The following is a 14,271-nucleotide window of genomic DNA, read 5'->3' on the forward strand; positions in this document are numbered from 1 at the left end:
CAGGGATTGAGAACAGGGAGCAGAAAGCCCAGGGCACCATGCACCCCCTCACCCCAAACCTCCCGCTCCAGCAAAGCCCCCCAGCATGGAGGGCTTGGTCAACTTGTGCACAGCCAGCCCCAGGGACGGGACAGCAAAGAAGAGGCACTGCATCACCCCAAGGGCTCTCAGGAGCCATAAAAGCAGAGAGTAACTAATTCTCTCTGTCCCTTCTCAGCCCAGGGCCTCCCCCCAGCTCCTCACAGACCTCCCTGGGCTGTGCCCAGGGTGGCTGTGCCCAGGGACACTCACATCCGTGTACCGGAGGGCTGGATGGACGCCCTGCACAGCCGTCACGGTCAGCGGCAGCCCTTTCAGGTTCCACAGCTTGCGGCTCAGGTCATCGTAGGAGCAGACAACGCTGACCATGGCCTCCTCGCCCGTCCCCGACACCTGCGGACACACAGGGAGCCTCTCCGTTCACCTCTCCTGCTCCTGCACAGACATCCACTTTGCCTCCCTCTCAGGCTGGCATTGCAGCCAAGCTCCAAGGAGCCAGGACTGTCACCCCAGTGAGCAGCTTCCGGCAAGAGCACTCAGCAAAATGGGAAGGTAAAAGAGAGGGAAGCAAAGGGCAAGACTGTGGCTCCCCAGCAGCCACAGGCATCCTAGAGGCTACATTTCAAGCAGCAAGTAAAATTCTTTCCTGTGCAAGACACTATGGCAGCATCAAGACCTGTACTGCCAGCATTCTCCCTAGGAAGGGAGAAGCTAAGAGTGATTTGGGGGTAAAGAAATCATACACTGGCAAGGTGAGAGCTCTGCTACTGCTTCCCTGACAGCTACCACAATGTCAACAGAGGTGGCAGTTAACAGAAAACTGCTCCAACTACATCCTTAGCCAAGGCAGAGCTGTGAAGCAAGGCAAAAGCAAAAACCGAAAATATCCAGAGCATTGCAGGAGCCCTGGGGAGGGTGGATGAAAAGCACCAAAAAGAGAATTGCCACTGCCCTTGCTGCTTCCACCTCCCCAAAGCACAGCAGAGGAGCCTGAATGAGGAGGAGGAGACATCACCAACACCAAACCACTCAGCTCAGATGAGGCTGAGTCGAGCTGCATGCATCCAGCCAGCCTGGGCTTTCTGGCGGAGCAGCAGCACCCTCTGTGGGGTGCACCACGAACAACAAACCCCTGTCCTGCCTGTCTCTAGAGCTGGCTGCACCATCCATCTTCCCTCATCCCCCATGTCCCTCGACCACTGCAGACTCCCCAGGCTGCCTGTAAACAAGGAGGAGCAGAGACAGACACTCCTACCTACTGCCCTGTGCACAAGAGCAAGTTTCTCATTCATCAAGGACTAGCAACAATTGGACTCCTAAACACCCCTCCGGCTCCGGGAAAGTGCATCCCCTCTCAGCGTGGTGTTTATCCACCCTGCTCACCCCAGGCTAGCTTGCAGGGACATGGTGCACGCAGGTTTTGCTGCTTTGCCCCACAGCAGGCTGTAGAAACTTGCATCTCACCCCAAATCTGACATGCAGCTCTGCCCAGACCACATCTGGTCCTGGCACACGAGACTTTCAGTCAGATTTGGTTCCCTTTGCTCTTAAAAAAGGGAAAGGAAACAATCTCCTCCTCCATCCAACAACCAGGTAAAAAGCAGGTTTTACCAAAGACCAGCAAAGTGGTGCAAAGTGCTCATGCAATATCTCCAGGCTTTAATTTCACAAGCTGGAGAACAGAAGTAGGGAGAAGAACATTTCCCAGTCTCCAAGACACATCTTTTTCTTTGTTTCAGATGCACATTCAGCTGCAACACTAGGGAGGTCTTGGTGGGCATGATCTAGCACTTTGCAGCATGACAGGAAAGATCCTTCTGGGTTTCCCAGGTGGGCCTACAGGATGAAGGCACAGGAGTGTCTGGCCCATGTCCTGAAGGACACAGGACCTGAAAGGCGTAGCTGGAGGAGCACAGTGTGACAGTGATATATCCTCAGACAATGTAGACATAGTGGACACAAGCAGAAAGAGGAGGCCAGTGCAATGCTTGCAGGAGAAAATGGGGTGTGGGGGCTACCAGAAAAAGAGGACTTCAGCAGCTATGCCTTGGTTGGCATGAAAGGCTCAGCAGATCCAAGAACACCATGCTGCCCATCCAAGCGCCCACAGGCAGGCATTTTCATTACCCTCGCTTTCTTCTCTTGGGAACCACTTAGCTGCCTCAGGGCCACAAAGCTAAAATGACCTCCCCTTAGCCCTTCCCATATCTCCCTTCCCCAAGAAACCCACGGCCCCACTGGGGGAACAACTGTACCTCTTGCCCAGTCCTGATCACAGACTCCAGCAGGGCTCCAGTGTAGCAGAGGGAAGATTCGGGAATGTCCATGTGGCTACATGGAAGACAATAGAGCATCAGAGCTATGACAAGTCAACCCATCCATCCTAACACTGCATGCTGTGCCCACAGGCAAGGGTCAGTCCAAGACCAAGGAATCCCTCCATACAGGAAGGTCACGGTGAGGAAATCAATCTCTGTGCATTCCTTCCATGCCCAAGTTATCCACCCAAAGCTTCACAGGATTCAAAGCTGAAGCTGCCAACATGCAGCCTTTCCTCACAAGGCCCCTCCTTGAGTCAGGATTAAGAGGCCCAGGCAACCCCTTTGTTCTGTGCCAGAGGGTCGCGTTTTTGGCAGAAGGTCTAAACTGCCACAGGGAGGCTTCCCAATGCTGTAGGGAGACTCAACCTTGTCAATCACTACAGAGTCTCGGAGGATTTCATGAAACATCCTGCAAGGTCCAGACGGCTTCTCTTCCAGCTCTGCCAACAATGAGCGTCCCAGCATCCCATCTGCAAGTAAGGGCAGGACTCTGCTACCTCCTTGCCCTTAGCACTGCCATCAGCAGAAGCTACAGCACCATGTGCTTGCCTGCCCCACCTTCTCTTAGGAAGCAGCTTACAGCATCAGGACCACAACTGAAATGACTTCCAGATTTCACAAAGCCAAAATGACCCACAACGTCCCCCAAAGCACAAAGCTGACAACGGGGTTACCAGGGTCATGGCACAAGCCAAGAGAGCAGCAGTGACCCCACACAGCTGCAGGTCTCCCAGCCTCAGCTGCTGCTCGGTACAACTTACAGCTTAAGCAGGTGCCTGATGATCTGCTCAGGAATGAGGCGTTTCTGGCAAACGGTGTCAGCCTCCCACACCACCGCCTCGCAGATGCTGCCATCCTGGAACCGTCGCAGCTCTGATTTCTCCCCCCAGAAGGTCCGAAAGTCCAGGGCCTGCAGGGGGACATTAGCCAAGCCAGGCCAGGGACACAGGTCACCACTGGAGCCAAACCATTCCCATGACCACCAGACACCCCTGCAGCCATCTGCAAGCACAGCACAACACTAGCTCTGCTCCACCCCCCTCGGCACAAGCAGGGCTCCCCTCACCTCAGGGTGATCGGCCTGTGGTCCCTTCTCCAGAGTGCTGGCAGCAAACTCAGGGACAAACAGAAGCCCAAACGTCAAGGGCCCAACATCCTTGTGCTTCGGGGGCTCAGCGTCAATCTGCCACTGCAGGAAAACAGGAAACATGAAGCACAAGGAGAAATGAGGTTGCTGGAGCAGCGGCTGCCGGGATACCAGGCTGCTAGATGAATCTCCTGCTACATGCTCTTGGGTGCCCAGACAAGCACAGACAGGGAAAGCCTCATTTAATAGGTCTCCCTGATGAGAAAACCAGTTGCATTCACCCTGCCCCATTGCTGGCCCAGGAATTCTGCCCAAACCAAGCCTCCCAGCTGCACCCCACACCCCAGTGCAGGGCCTCAGGTCCTGTATTCCCCGCAAAGGGGACAGGCCTGTCTCCTCCCCCAGCAAGCAAAGATCCCCTCCCTGTGCCCAGCAGTGCCATGAGGGACACACAAGACCCCACATGCTGCGAAGGATGCAGTGTCATTGCCGAGTTGCATTACCTCAGGGATCTGGGGCAAGGAGTGAGTCACAAGCAGCGCTCTCCCAGCCAGCCCACGGGCCAGCAGCGAGACAATGAAGGGAAGAGCTGCAGCCACGTAGTTCCCACCCCGATCCATCAGCTCATTCAGCAGCTGCATCTTCTTGCAGGCACCCTGCAGCTTGGAGACATGCTTCAGGCTACAAGAGAAGAAGAGAAGCTGGTCATCCACCCCTGCCACCAAATCCTTTCTGAGAGAGAGGTAGGCTAGAGGATGGATAAAGTGGGGAGCTGAGGGTCCTGGCCCAGGATGGGGGCTACAAGAAGAAACACTGCACTTTGGCATCTCAGGATGCACCACAGGAGATACTGGCCCTTGGGACAGCCATGGTTCCCAAAGGCCAAAGCATTGTCCTCCTCCTCCCACGAGGCTATCTAGACAGTAAAAGCAGAACGGCCAAATGGAAGAGGCACCAGTGTCTATCTCAGAGCTAGCGGGGCCACCTCCCACCAGGCAGGTCCACATCCACCCCAGTCCAAAGCCGGAAGCAGCCCACTCCTCTCTGAACAGGCTCCTCAGCATTATGCCACCAGCACAGCGAGACTCACTGGAAGACATGGTCAAAGGCTCTGAGCATGGGCTTCGTGGTCATGAGCAGCGCCTGAAAGCCATCCACCATCCGATCATCCAAAATTTCCATGGAGCGCTTGGCTTCAAACTGGACCTGAGCAAGGAGACAAGGCAGAGCAAGAGCATGAGAGGGAGCGGAGAAGGAAAGCAAATCCCTCCAGCAGTGGTCACCAATGCTCCCCCATCAACCATGGCCACCCCAGCTCCAAGGTCACCAGCAGACCCTGATCTCAGACAGCCTCTGTCCTCAGTGTGAAGCCAAGTCATTGACAGCTGTCACTGTTGCCCAGACAGTCCTTCCTTGATATCCCTGCCATCAAGGCATTTTTTTTTCTGCTCCAGAACACTTATTTCTGCTAAACAGCTGCTTGGCTTCACCCAAAGGTGCCCACAAAGAAGAAAACAACTTTCCTCCATCATTCAAGCAAGACAGGTAAGCCAGCACTATGTCCAAGTCTTAAAAGTCACTTCCAAGATTCAGAGCCGGAGATGGATGCTAAAAGCTTAAAAAGCAACACTGAACCCCCTCCACACATCCAACATCCTCCTCCAAGACATCTAACTACCCTCTGTCTGCCTCAGCTTGCTCCAAAGGCAGCATCTCAGGATGCCATCACAACCTGCCCGGTACCTGGTGGTATTTGCTGGCAGTCATATCAGCGCAGAGGTTCACCAGCCCGGAGGGATCCACAAAGACCACTTCAAATGCCTGGTGGAAGTCGTCCAGGACAGGCTGGAAGAGCAAACACAGTCCTTAGTGCCACAGCGCAGCACGGACACCAAGACACCACATCTTTGCTGTCTGATGTCCCTTTAACAGGCACACCCCTGCCCGGGCAGCGCTGGCAGCACAGCCAGACACAGGCACGGGCCTCCCCGCAGAGGGCTGCTTACCAGGGAGGCATCCACATCCTTCGCTAGGCTGATCCCCGTCACGCTCAGGTCAGTGGTGGCTGTGGGCAGACAGGAAGGCATGAGTCACACCACCATCCACATCTCCCCCACTGGTGAGGGTGGTACAGCTACGTGCCAACACCACTGCAGTCTCGCAACACAAACCGTGCTACAATGCAATGGTGGCCTCCACCACTACCCACCCCTCTGCAAGCTGCTCCATCCAGCCCTGCTCTGCTGCCTCAGTCCCATCTGTCCATCTCACCCACAGGGTCTCAGCATCAGAGGGAGAAAAGCCACAATTCCCCCTTCTCCACACCATGTTCAGGCTTTATACAGAGCTGTTAACACCAGCCCTTCCCTGGAGACTCACCTAGGAACTGCAGCGTGCTCCTCAGCACCTGGTACCCACTCATCATCTTGACGATCTTGCGTTTCATCAGCAGGTAGGCAACCAGCATGGAGACTAAGAAGCCACTGAAGCACCCCAAGCCCTTTGAAAACAGAGGGCTGAGTTCAACAAGAGCTCAACAAGGCATCACCAGCCCCAGAGCCCACCCCACATGACTGCTTCTGGCCTCTGTCATCACCAGCAGGGCAGCCCCCCAAGCCCCAGCCCCGCCAGAAAGACACTGAGGCAAAGCCCTGTACAACAAGCAGAGATATGGATCCCCTTGCAGGAAGGCAACATCTCAAAGTTCTTTGGGAAATGGGATTAATTCCCCCAAAAAAAAACAAACCCAAAAACCCACTACATCATTCCAGGGATCTCAAAGAAGCACAATTGTCCGGTACACACAGACTGATTGCAAGCCACACGGTAGGATGGAGCTCCCTGAAACCTAACACAGCTCAAATCAGAGTCACAAGCCCACCACATCACCCACCAGGACCAAACCACCACCTTTCCGGCCCTAGGAAGGGAGAGCTGGCCAAAGGCAGCTCCGCCAGGGAAGCAGAGCCTGCGCTGTCCCCTGGCACAGGACATACCTTGCTGAGCTGCCGCTGGTTCAGCCAAACTTTGAGAAGGGCCAGGCCATCCTTCATGCCCGGGAAGTCGGCAGCTGCACTAGACAAGAAGTGCAGGTGGGACAGCAGCACCGTGTCGCAGAGGATGGAGTTGTTGTAGTGCGGGGTCGGTGGTTCGGTGGCTCCTGTGTGGGGAGACAACAGCACATTGGACCCAACCACAAACCTCCTGTTCACAGAAAAGGGCTGCAGTGAACCCACCTCTGGGCACTACGTGCAGCCTCTGGCTGAACAGAGCAGGCTCGTGTTCCCCTAGCCCCAGGCCCTACCTTCTTTGGGTGTGCTTTGCTCCATGAACCAGGCTGTCCGGACGTTGTTCTTGCTGGGATAGAAGCGGCTGGGTTTGAAGAGACCCGGGACAGGACAGGCATGGAGTCGGACAGTGACCATCTTCTCATCCTTGCCTGTAAGCACCGGGGTCAGATGTGCAGGAGGAAGAGATGTCAGAGACCCAGAGACTAACTTGAAAAAGCAGGGAGCATCCCCAGCTTGGGGAAAGGAAAAAGCTCCTTCCCAGCAAAGCTCAGCGGCAGTGGACATCATCTCAGAGCAGAGTGACCACATCCCAGAGTCAACAATAACCCTGAAGTCACATTGTTCATGTTCAAGTCCCATCTTCATCCTCACTGGCCAGTCTGGTACCCCAGCACTCTCCTGCCTGCCCTGGCCTTGCCCTGCCACTGCCTGTCCCAGACCCAAACCCGCTATCGCCTGGGGTCTATGGAAACAAGCAGCACCCAGCAGCCCATGCATCTCACGTCATCTCAGAGAAGAGCCAGGCTGCGCACAGCTGCCTGGGGAAGCCAACAGGATGGTGCGGAGCAGGGTTGGGAAGAGCAGGCAGGAAGGACTAGAAGGAGGAAGGACAGTGCTAGACACAGACCTGTTTTTGTAGGGTCTGCTTTACTCCCTGAATTACCTAGAGGGGAGGGCAGCCAGCAAGGCCAAGGCTGGGGAGCCCAGCCAAGCTGCAGAGTGGGATTGGAAGAGGAAGAGACCTTGAGGACGAGGCTCTGTGTGGAGGGAGAGGACAACTGGGAGCATCGAAGCTCCAAAATTTTATCACCAATTGTGATGACAGCTCCAGACTGACCGCTCTGCAAAGGGCCTGTTAGATGGTACGAGACCACCACCACCACCCTCCACCTAATGCCAGTATCCACTCTAAGGCCACACCAGAGCAAAGCTCAAGTGCTACCTTGAGGCCTCAGGAGCAGGATGGGCTTGAGATGGTTGCTGTTCATGTAGGCAAACTTCACGCTGCCGAAGAGCTTCTCCTTGGAGAAGTGCTGGGCGATGTGGGCCAGGTACAGAGCTCTCTTCCGGTGGTAGCGCTGGTTCAGGTTATCTTTGTCCTGGAAGATCTCCTGCAAAGAGAGGGACGGGGCAATCCCACCTCACCCGCCTGCAGAGCCTGTTTCAGCCTGAGGCACTACACCACCTACCGCTCCCCCTGGCCTCACAGCTCCGTCAGGAGCAAGGGGAGGTAGCTGTAAGGGGATAACAGCCTGCAAATATCACCCTCCCTGCAACACAGACTTGGGAGCTGGGGCAGAAGCACAATGGGGTACAAAGCTGAACACCATCTGTCTCCCTGGCAATGTGGAAGAGGTTCAGCCCAGGCAGAGAGAAGGAAGATCCTCATGAGGAACTAAAATCAAAGCAGCTGAAAGCTCTGATTGAGCGAGCAGTGAGACTGTGCTCCCCAGCTCCTCATGGGAGTCAGCACACTGCACATCCAGATGCCGCAACCTCACTCGCGAATGAAGAGGACAGCGAAAGGGCCGCGGATGGAAGGGGGGGACGGAGCTCAGCCAGGCCCCAGGCCACCTGGGAGCAGGGGCATGGCCAGACTCACCCGCGGCATGGTCACTGCCACGTCCACGTTGATCTCCGGCTTAATGCAGGTGCCCAGCAGGTAGCTGCCCACCACCTTCAGCTCAGCCGGGGGCAGGAAGCGGAACCTCCCCTTCACGCTGAATGGCACCTGCAGGAACGGGACCTTCACGCCCTTGGGGAGCCAGGCCTGGTTGGTGAGCTGGGAACAGACAGGACATGCAAAACGCTCTAAGCATCACCAACAGCAGATGTGCAGAGACCAGGACCCCTCTCCCAACACAACTGCAGGCGCCTGCACTCAGAGCTTAAAGATGGAGCGGCCCCCTATCCCCTCCAACATAAAGTAACGTGATATTCTTTCAGTCCCTAATGGACATGCTCCACAGGAACCTCTGCCTGTACAGCCACAGCAGAGCCTGCTTCACACAGGGGCCTTGCCGCCTCCTCCATCCCTTGGGACTTACTTCAGTTTCTGGGGTCTCTGGGATGGCACTCAGCAGGCTGTTAATTTCATGGAGGAAGGCATCAATCTTCTTCTTCTTTGTCTCCTTCAACGTTACCTCCTTCAGAAGCTCTTCGATCTGTATGGGGAATGGGGACCACAAAAAGCAGCTGCAACACTGGAATTGCGCCTGCCCTTTACCTTGTCCTCCAGCACCAACTACAAGCCTGGTGAAGAGGGCAGCAGGTGAGCTGGGGAACAACACCCAAGCCTCTCCACAAACCCTGCCCAGAACTGGGAGTCCAGACAGCCCACGGGACAGAAGGATAACGCAGCTCCTGCCATCTCCTGTGAAGTGCCGGGTGGATATCAACTGCTCTCATCAGCTTCTGCATAAGGTCCAGACATAAAAAAACGGGCGTGATTCATGTAGGCTTTGCTCTTAGAAACGTTTTTTGTATGACAGAGTATCAGCTCCAAGAAATAACTTTGCAGACCCTAGAGATCCTGCCACCAAAACCAGCAGATCTTCAAGAGATCAAAGCTGCTCCTCATAAAATCACCAACGTTACAGCCACAAGGAGCCATCCTGTCACCAGCCACACCTCCCCCTAACACAGACAGTTTGTTCCCAGGGCAAAAACCAACCCTCCTGCCCCATCCAGAAGCTGGTCAAAGGCAGGAGCCCGGTGCACCTGGTGATGTTACTTCCTCACCCCGACAAGCAATAAATCACGACAGCGAGGGATGCAATGCTTGTGCTTCCACCATCCTGCAGTTAGGTGCTGGAAAGGTTCAATTTTAATGGTGCAAAAGAGGCACAGAGCCTGGTGTGGGATGGTAATAAGAATTATGGTGGAAATGTCAGTAACACGCTGGGTGCCTTGTGAAGCCTGTGCCTTTTGTCCCTGCCCAGCTCCTGCACAGGTGCGGCCGCTGCCCGGATTTACCGGCTCAGGAAGGCTCAGGGGCCTGCCAGCGGCCCGGTGTCCCTTCCCCAGGCGGTTCCCGGATAGCTCCGGGTCCGGGATCCCGCTGCTCCCCGGCCTCCCCCTCCCCCAGAGGCTGACCTGCAGGCGGAGCAGGCTGGAGTGGAAGAGGTCCTCCGTCTCCTTCAGCCGGCTCAGCTCCTCGCTGGTCGGCGGCTTGTAGAGCTCGGCCCGGCTCAGCTTCGCCGGCTGCAGGGCCCCGGCCCCGGCCGTGGCGGCCCTCTTCCCGCTCCGCGCCGCTCCCCCGGCGGGAGGCTCCCGGCCCTGCGCCGCCACCGCCTCCTCCTCCGCCGCCTCCGGAGAGCCCTGAGGAGAGAAGACGCCAGGGCTGGCCCCAGAGCCCCGCAGGCCCTCGGGGCGCCGACCCCCCCCGCCCCGCCGCCCCCTCCTCACCGCCATGGCAGCCGCCGCACGCCCGCGCCTGGGCCCGGTCACCACGTGCGGCGCCACGCACGCTGCTGGCCGCGGAGCGCCGCTCCCCATTGGCCGCCCGTACCAGCGCAAGGCTCCCTATTGGCCCCGCCGGCTCGCCCCGCCTTCCCGCCCCGCCCACAGAGCCGCCCACGCAGCCGAGACCGCTTGAGCGGGAGGGGGGTTTCCTCGCTTTACGGCAGGTCGTGCTGGGCGCGGAGCGTTTTGCAGCGGTTGCGGGGGCTGAGCGGCAGCGGTTCCCGCCGCGCGGGGCTGCGGGGAGCGGGGTCCCCTGGGGGCGGCCGCCGGTGCCCCGCGGGCTCATCACGGGGCACGGCCCCAGGGTCGCCCCGCAGACCCTCGGCTGGACCCCCCCCGACCCCTCTCCCTTGGCTGGGATGGAGCCCAGCGCTGCCCCCGCTGGCTGTTCAGAGCTGTCACCCAAATTCGCAACTTTTAACCCCTAAAACGCGGTTCTCGGGGCAGCCCGGCGTGGTGTCACGTTCAGGCTGGCCCTGCGTGGGTGCCACAAGCCAGCTCGCCCCGCGGGATGAACCCGTCCGGGGACCGGCATTGCCCCACCGGGCTGGGCCTACCCGTGGTGCCTCTTGGGGACCCCGGTTTAAGCAGCGTCACGTTTTTCAGATTGTGTTCACAAGGGACTGTAAAATAATTGGGGAGGGGGAGATGAAGTATGTCAGGCTTTAACAAACATGCCAGACTCCAGTTCTCAGTCTGGTGTGACTTGGTGACTTTGAGTGGCTGGAGAGCTGCCCCACAGAGAAGGACCTGGGGGTGCTGGTTGACAGCCATCTGAACATGAGCCAGCAGCGTGCTCAGGTGGCCAAGAGGGCCAATGGCATCCTGGCTTGTATCAGGAATAGTGTGGCCAGCAGGACCAGGGAGGTGATAGTGCCCCTGTACTCAGCACTGGTGAGGCTGCACCTCGAATCCTGTGTTCAGTTGTGGGCCCCTCACTCCAAGAAGGACATCGAGGTGCTGGAGTGTGTCCAGAGGAGGGCAACGAAGTTGGTGAAGGGTCTGGAGCACAGGGCTGGTGAGGAGCGGCTGAGGGAGCTGGGGTTGTTTAGTCTGGAGAACAGGAGGCTGAGGGGAGACCTTATCACTCTCTACAACTACTTGAAAGGAGGTTGTAGCGAGGTGGGGGTCGGTCTCTTCTCCCTAGTAACAAGTGATAGGACAAGAGGAAACAGCCTCAAGCTGTGCCAGAGGAGGTTTAGGTTGGATATTAGGAAAAACTTCTTCACTGAAAGGGCAGTCAGGCACTGGAACAGGCTGCCCTGGGAAGTGGTTGAGTCCCCGTCCCTGGAGATATTTAAAAGATGGGGAGATGTGGTGCTTAGGGACACAGTTTAGTGGTGGACTTGGCAGTGCTAGGTTAACGGTTGGACTTGATCTTAAAGGTCTTTTCCAACCTTGACGATTCTATGATTCTATGATTTGTACTCCAGATATAGGGAAAATTCAGGGCTCTTTGGCGTTAGGTGGGTAACCAGGGTGTCAGCTGGGCTCAGGGCAGCTGATGCCAAAGCCTTGAGCTGCCAGCTGTAAATAAACATGTAGTAAAATAAGCTGCAGTTTGCGCAGTACACACGATTCTGGCAAAAAGCTGAACTGGGTCTGGAAAATCATCCCTCTCCGGTTTTGAGCCTCAAGTGGCTGAGCGGTAGAGCTGCGTGTGCCTTCTGACGTGGGGATTTTTGAACAACCCTAAGTCATTTGATGTTTTTGAGACACAGTGGAGACAGAGAACCGTTTCCTGCACCCAGAAAAGAGCTTTATTTACCAGAACAGCCAGGCTGCAGGCAGCATGGCTGGGTTGATCCTGGGTAGGGCAAGTGCAGAGCTGCCCACACGCCGCGGAGCTGGGCTCTGGTACTTCATGATTAATCGGAGTGGACATCCCCCTACGTGACCTGCAGAGAGCACAAGGCAAAGCCGTGGCAGCCAGACCCGGCTTGGCCAGCTCCCACAGGGGCTGGAACAGGCACGGGGAGCGGGGCAGGGCCAGCGGCAGCCTACGTGCGGATTACCAGAGAGGGAGAAATATCCCCTTTATATATGCCTTTACATATATAAGCCTTTACAGAAGTAACTCCAAACCCCAGGTCTGACCTGATTTGGGTTGTCAGGGTATTTAAAAGCCCGCCCCATGTATGTCCCTGAACAGGAGATCACAGATTTGGGACTCGGATAATTTTAGTACTCTTTCCAGCTCTTTGCCTGGCTTTTGCATATGTAGACAATTTAATTCACTTCTCCGCACCCTGCTGTGAAGGAGGAATGTTGTGACTCCAGTGGGACTGTCATTCTTTGGAAAGGCTCTGCTCTGGGATAGCAAACCCAGCCTGGAGTGTGTTATCTCCACTCCAGGTCCAAATTCTTCTCCCTGAACCCCAGCCACCCTCAGTTCAGTTTTTTTTCCTGCGCTGTGGGAACAGTATAAGCAGGATCTCTTCAAAAGCAAGTGTGTAGGCATGTTAAGACAGAGGGTAGAAGATCACATATCCATCCCAAAGGTAAATGTAGGCGTTCAGAGAACTCCCCAGTGAATTTGGCTGAGCTCTGGCCCCAACACAGGACCTCTAAGCCAAATTAGCCCACTCTGTTCGTGGGCTGTGCTTGCAGGAAACACAAGCAGGTTTAGGGAAAAACAAGCAGGTTGGGTGTTGGAGGGAAAAAAGACAAGCTGGGTGTTCAGAGGATGTGTGCAGCTGATTTTTTTGCCTGCCCTGCAGGTTTTTCCTGCATCTGGCTTGCGACGGAGCGGGGCAGGCTCTCACCCTTACCGCTGCTAGGGAAAGCAGAGCAACGCTGTGTCTGCTGGTGCCCATGGCTGCCCAGCTTTCACCTGGCTGAGCTCATTTCCGCATGCTGCCTCTGTGCAGTATCTCTGCCTGGGAAATCCCAGTGCCAAGCTCCTGCTTGAGGCCAGGCATCATTTCCATTCCCAAAAAAAGGCTGGCATCACTCCGTGTGTCGCCTGACCTGCTGCCTAGCTGGGCACAGTCGCCAGTGTCATTGCCCAGAGCCCCTGCAAGCCTCACGTCCCCAGTGTTTAACAACTTCCATGCAAGAAAACCTGCTGAAAGCGGGGTCTCAGCCTTGTGCCAGCCAGGGGACCGGGACTCCTGCAGGGGGGCATTTGGCTCCTGCGTCCCGAGAGCCGAGCTGACCCGTTGTTGTATTTGAGGACCACCTCCTGCACACAAACACTTGCGTCAGGGATGTGGGTGACGGCTGTAGGTATGAGATGAGGCTTCTGGTGCCTGTTACTGCTCATTGCGGCTCCTGCCCAGTCGCTGCATCACGCCCTCTCTCCATCTCAGCCACCAGCAGCAACATCCCCAGCCCTCTCCAGAGCATCCCAGGAGAGGATTTTTGCCCATTGTAACCTCCGAATCGTTTCTTCCTCCATCTCTGTGCGTCCCGCAGGCTTACCCCTGCCCCTTGACCTGGGGACACAAACGCCCTGCATCCATCCATGGCTGTGCACACACTCCCCTGCACTCCCTTGCATCCCAAGGTCACCTCCAAAATTGACTTCCACTTAGCGTAGATGTTTAACTCCTGTCCAGTTTTGCAAGTAATTCTTGTGCACAGCCCCAGTGACTCTGCTGTGTACGAATTACAGCATCAGCTCCTAACTCAGGAGGAATTTATCCTTCGTGTTCCCAAAAGAAACACCTCCTTGGCCGGAGGATCTCTCGTTCCTCCCCCTTCCCTCCCGCCCCCGACAGGACCAGGACCCCCACGCTCCAGCTCTGTTCCTCTCCCCCATTCCCGGTTCGTCGCACCCCATCCCAGCTGTGCCGTCCTGCTCCCCAAGACGTGATTCACTGCCCAACACCTCCAGGTGCTGTGGGCATACCTGCGGTGTCAGGCTCGCCTCTGATTTAAGGTGAGGGTAATTACAGCCCTGTGCAGGATTTTTAGGAAGGCTGGGAAAACCAGTTTGGTCATCCCTGGCCCCAAGGTCACGTCCCTACGCTGCCTGAGAGCAACAGGGAAGGAGGGACTCGGTCACTTGAGGAATAAATGGCAGGTCCAGGGCAGGTCCAGGGGTGCCCCATCATGCAAACCCCCC

The 14,271-nt window shown here is 56.5% G+C and overlaps 1 protein-coding gene across 2 annotated transcripts in view; it reads right to left on the bottom strand.

The window, feature by feature from the left end:
- NOL6 (nucleolar protein 6) overlaps positions 1-10,181 on the bottom strand; it is a 28,296-nt gene extending 18,115 nt beyond the window's left edge. For both annotated transcript variants that reach the window (XM_082335958.1, XM_082335959.1), the window contains exons 1-16: positions 10,146-10,181; positions 9,834-10,058; positions 8,786-8,902; positions 8,341-8,520; positions 7,681-7,849; positions 6,752-6,886; positions 6,444-6,607; positions 5,827-5,947; positions 5,454-5,512; positions 5,191-5,292; positions 4,538-4,653; positions 3,951-4,128; positions 3,427-3,549; positions 3,122-3,270; positions 2,295-2,370; positions 292-432 (exon numbers count right to left, since the gene is read on the bottom strand). In XM_082335958.1, the coding sequence (XP_082192084.1) occupies positions 292-432; positions 2,295-2,370; positions 3,122-3,270; positions 3,427-3,549; positions 3,951-4,128; positions 4,538-4,653; positions 5,191-5,292; positions 5,454-5,512; positions 5,827-5,947; positions 6,444-6,607; positions 6,752-6,886; positions 7,681-7,849; positions 8,341-8,520; positions 8,786-8,902; positions 9,834-10,058; positions 10,146-10,151 (2,061 nt within the window). In that variant the 5' untranslated portion in view covers positions 10,152-10,181. The remainder of the gene's footprint in view (positions 1-291; positions 433-2,294; positions 2,371-3,121; positions 3,271-3,426; positions 3,550-3,950; positions 4,129-4,537; positions 4,654-5,190; positions 5,293-5,453; positions 5,513-5,826; positions 5,948-6,443; positions 6,608-6,751; positions 6,887-7,680; positions 7,850-8,340; positions 8,521-8,785; positions 8,903-9,833; positions 10,059-10,145) is intronic.
- Positions 10,182-14,271: the final 4,090 nt, after the last annotated feature.

The sequence above is a fragment of the Platalea leucorodia genome (assembly GCF_965183815.1).
Source record: "Platalea leucorodia genome assembly, chromosome: Z".
NCBI lineage: Eukaryota > Metazoa > Chordata > Aves > Pelecaniformes > Threskiornithidae > Platalea > Platalea leucorodia.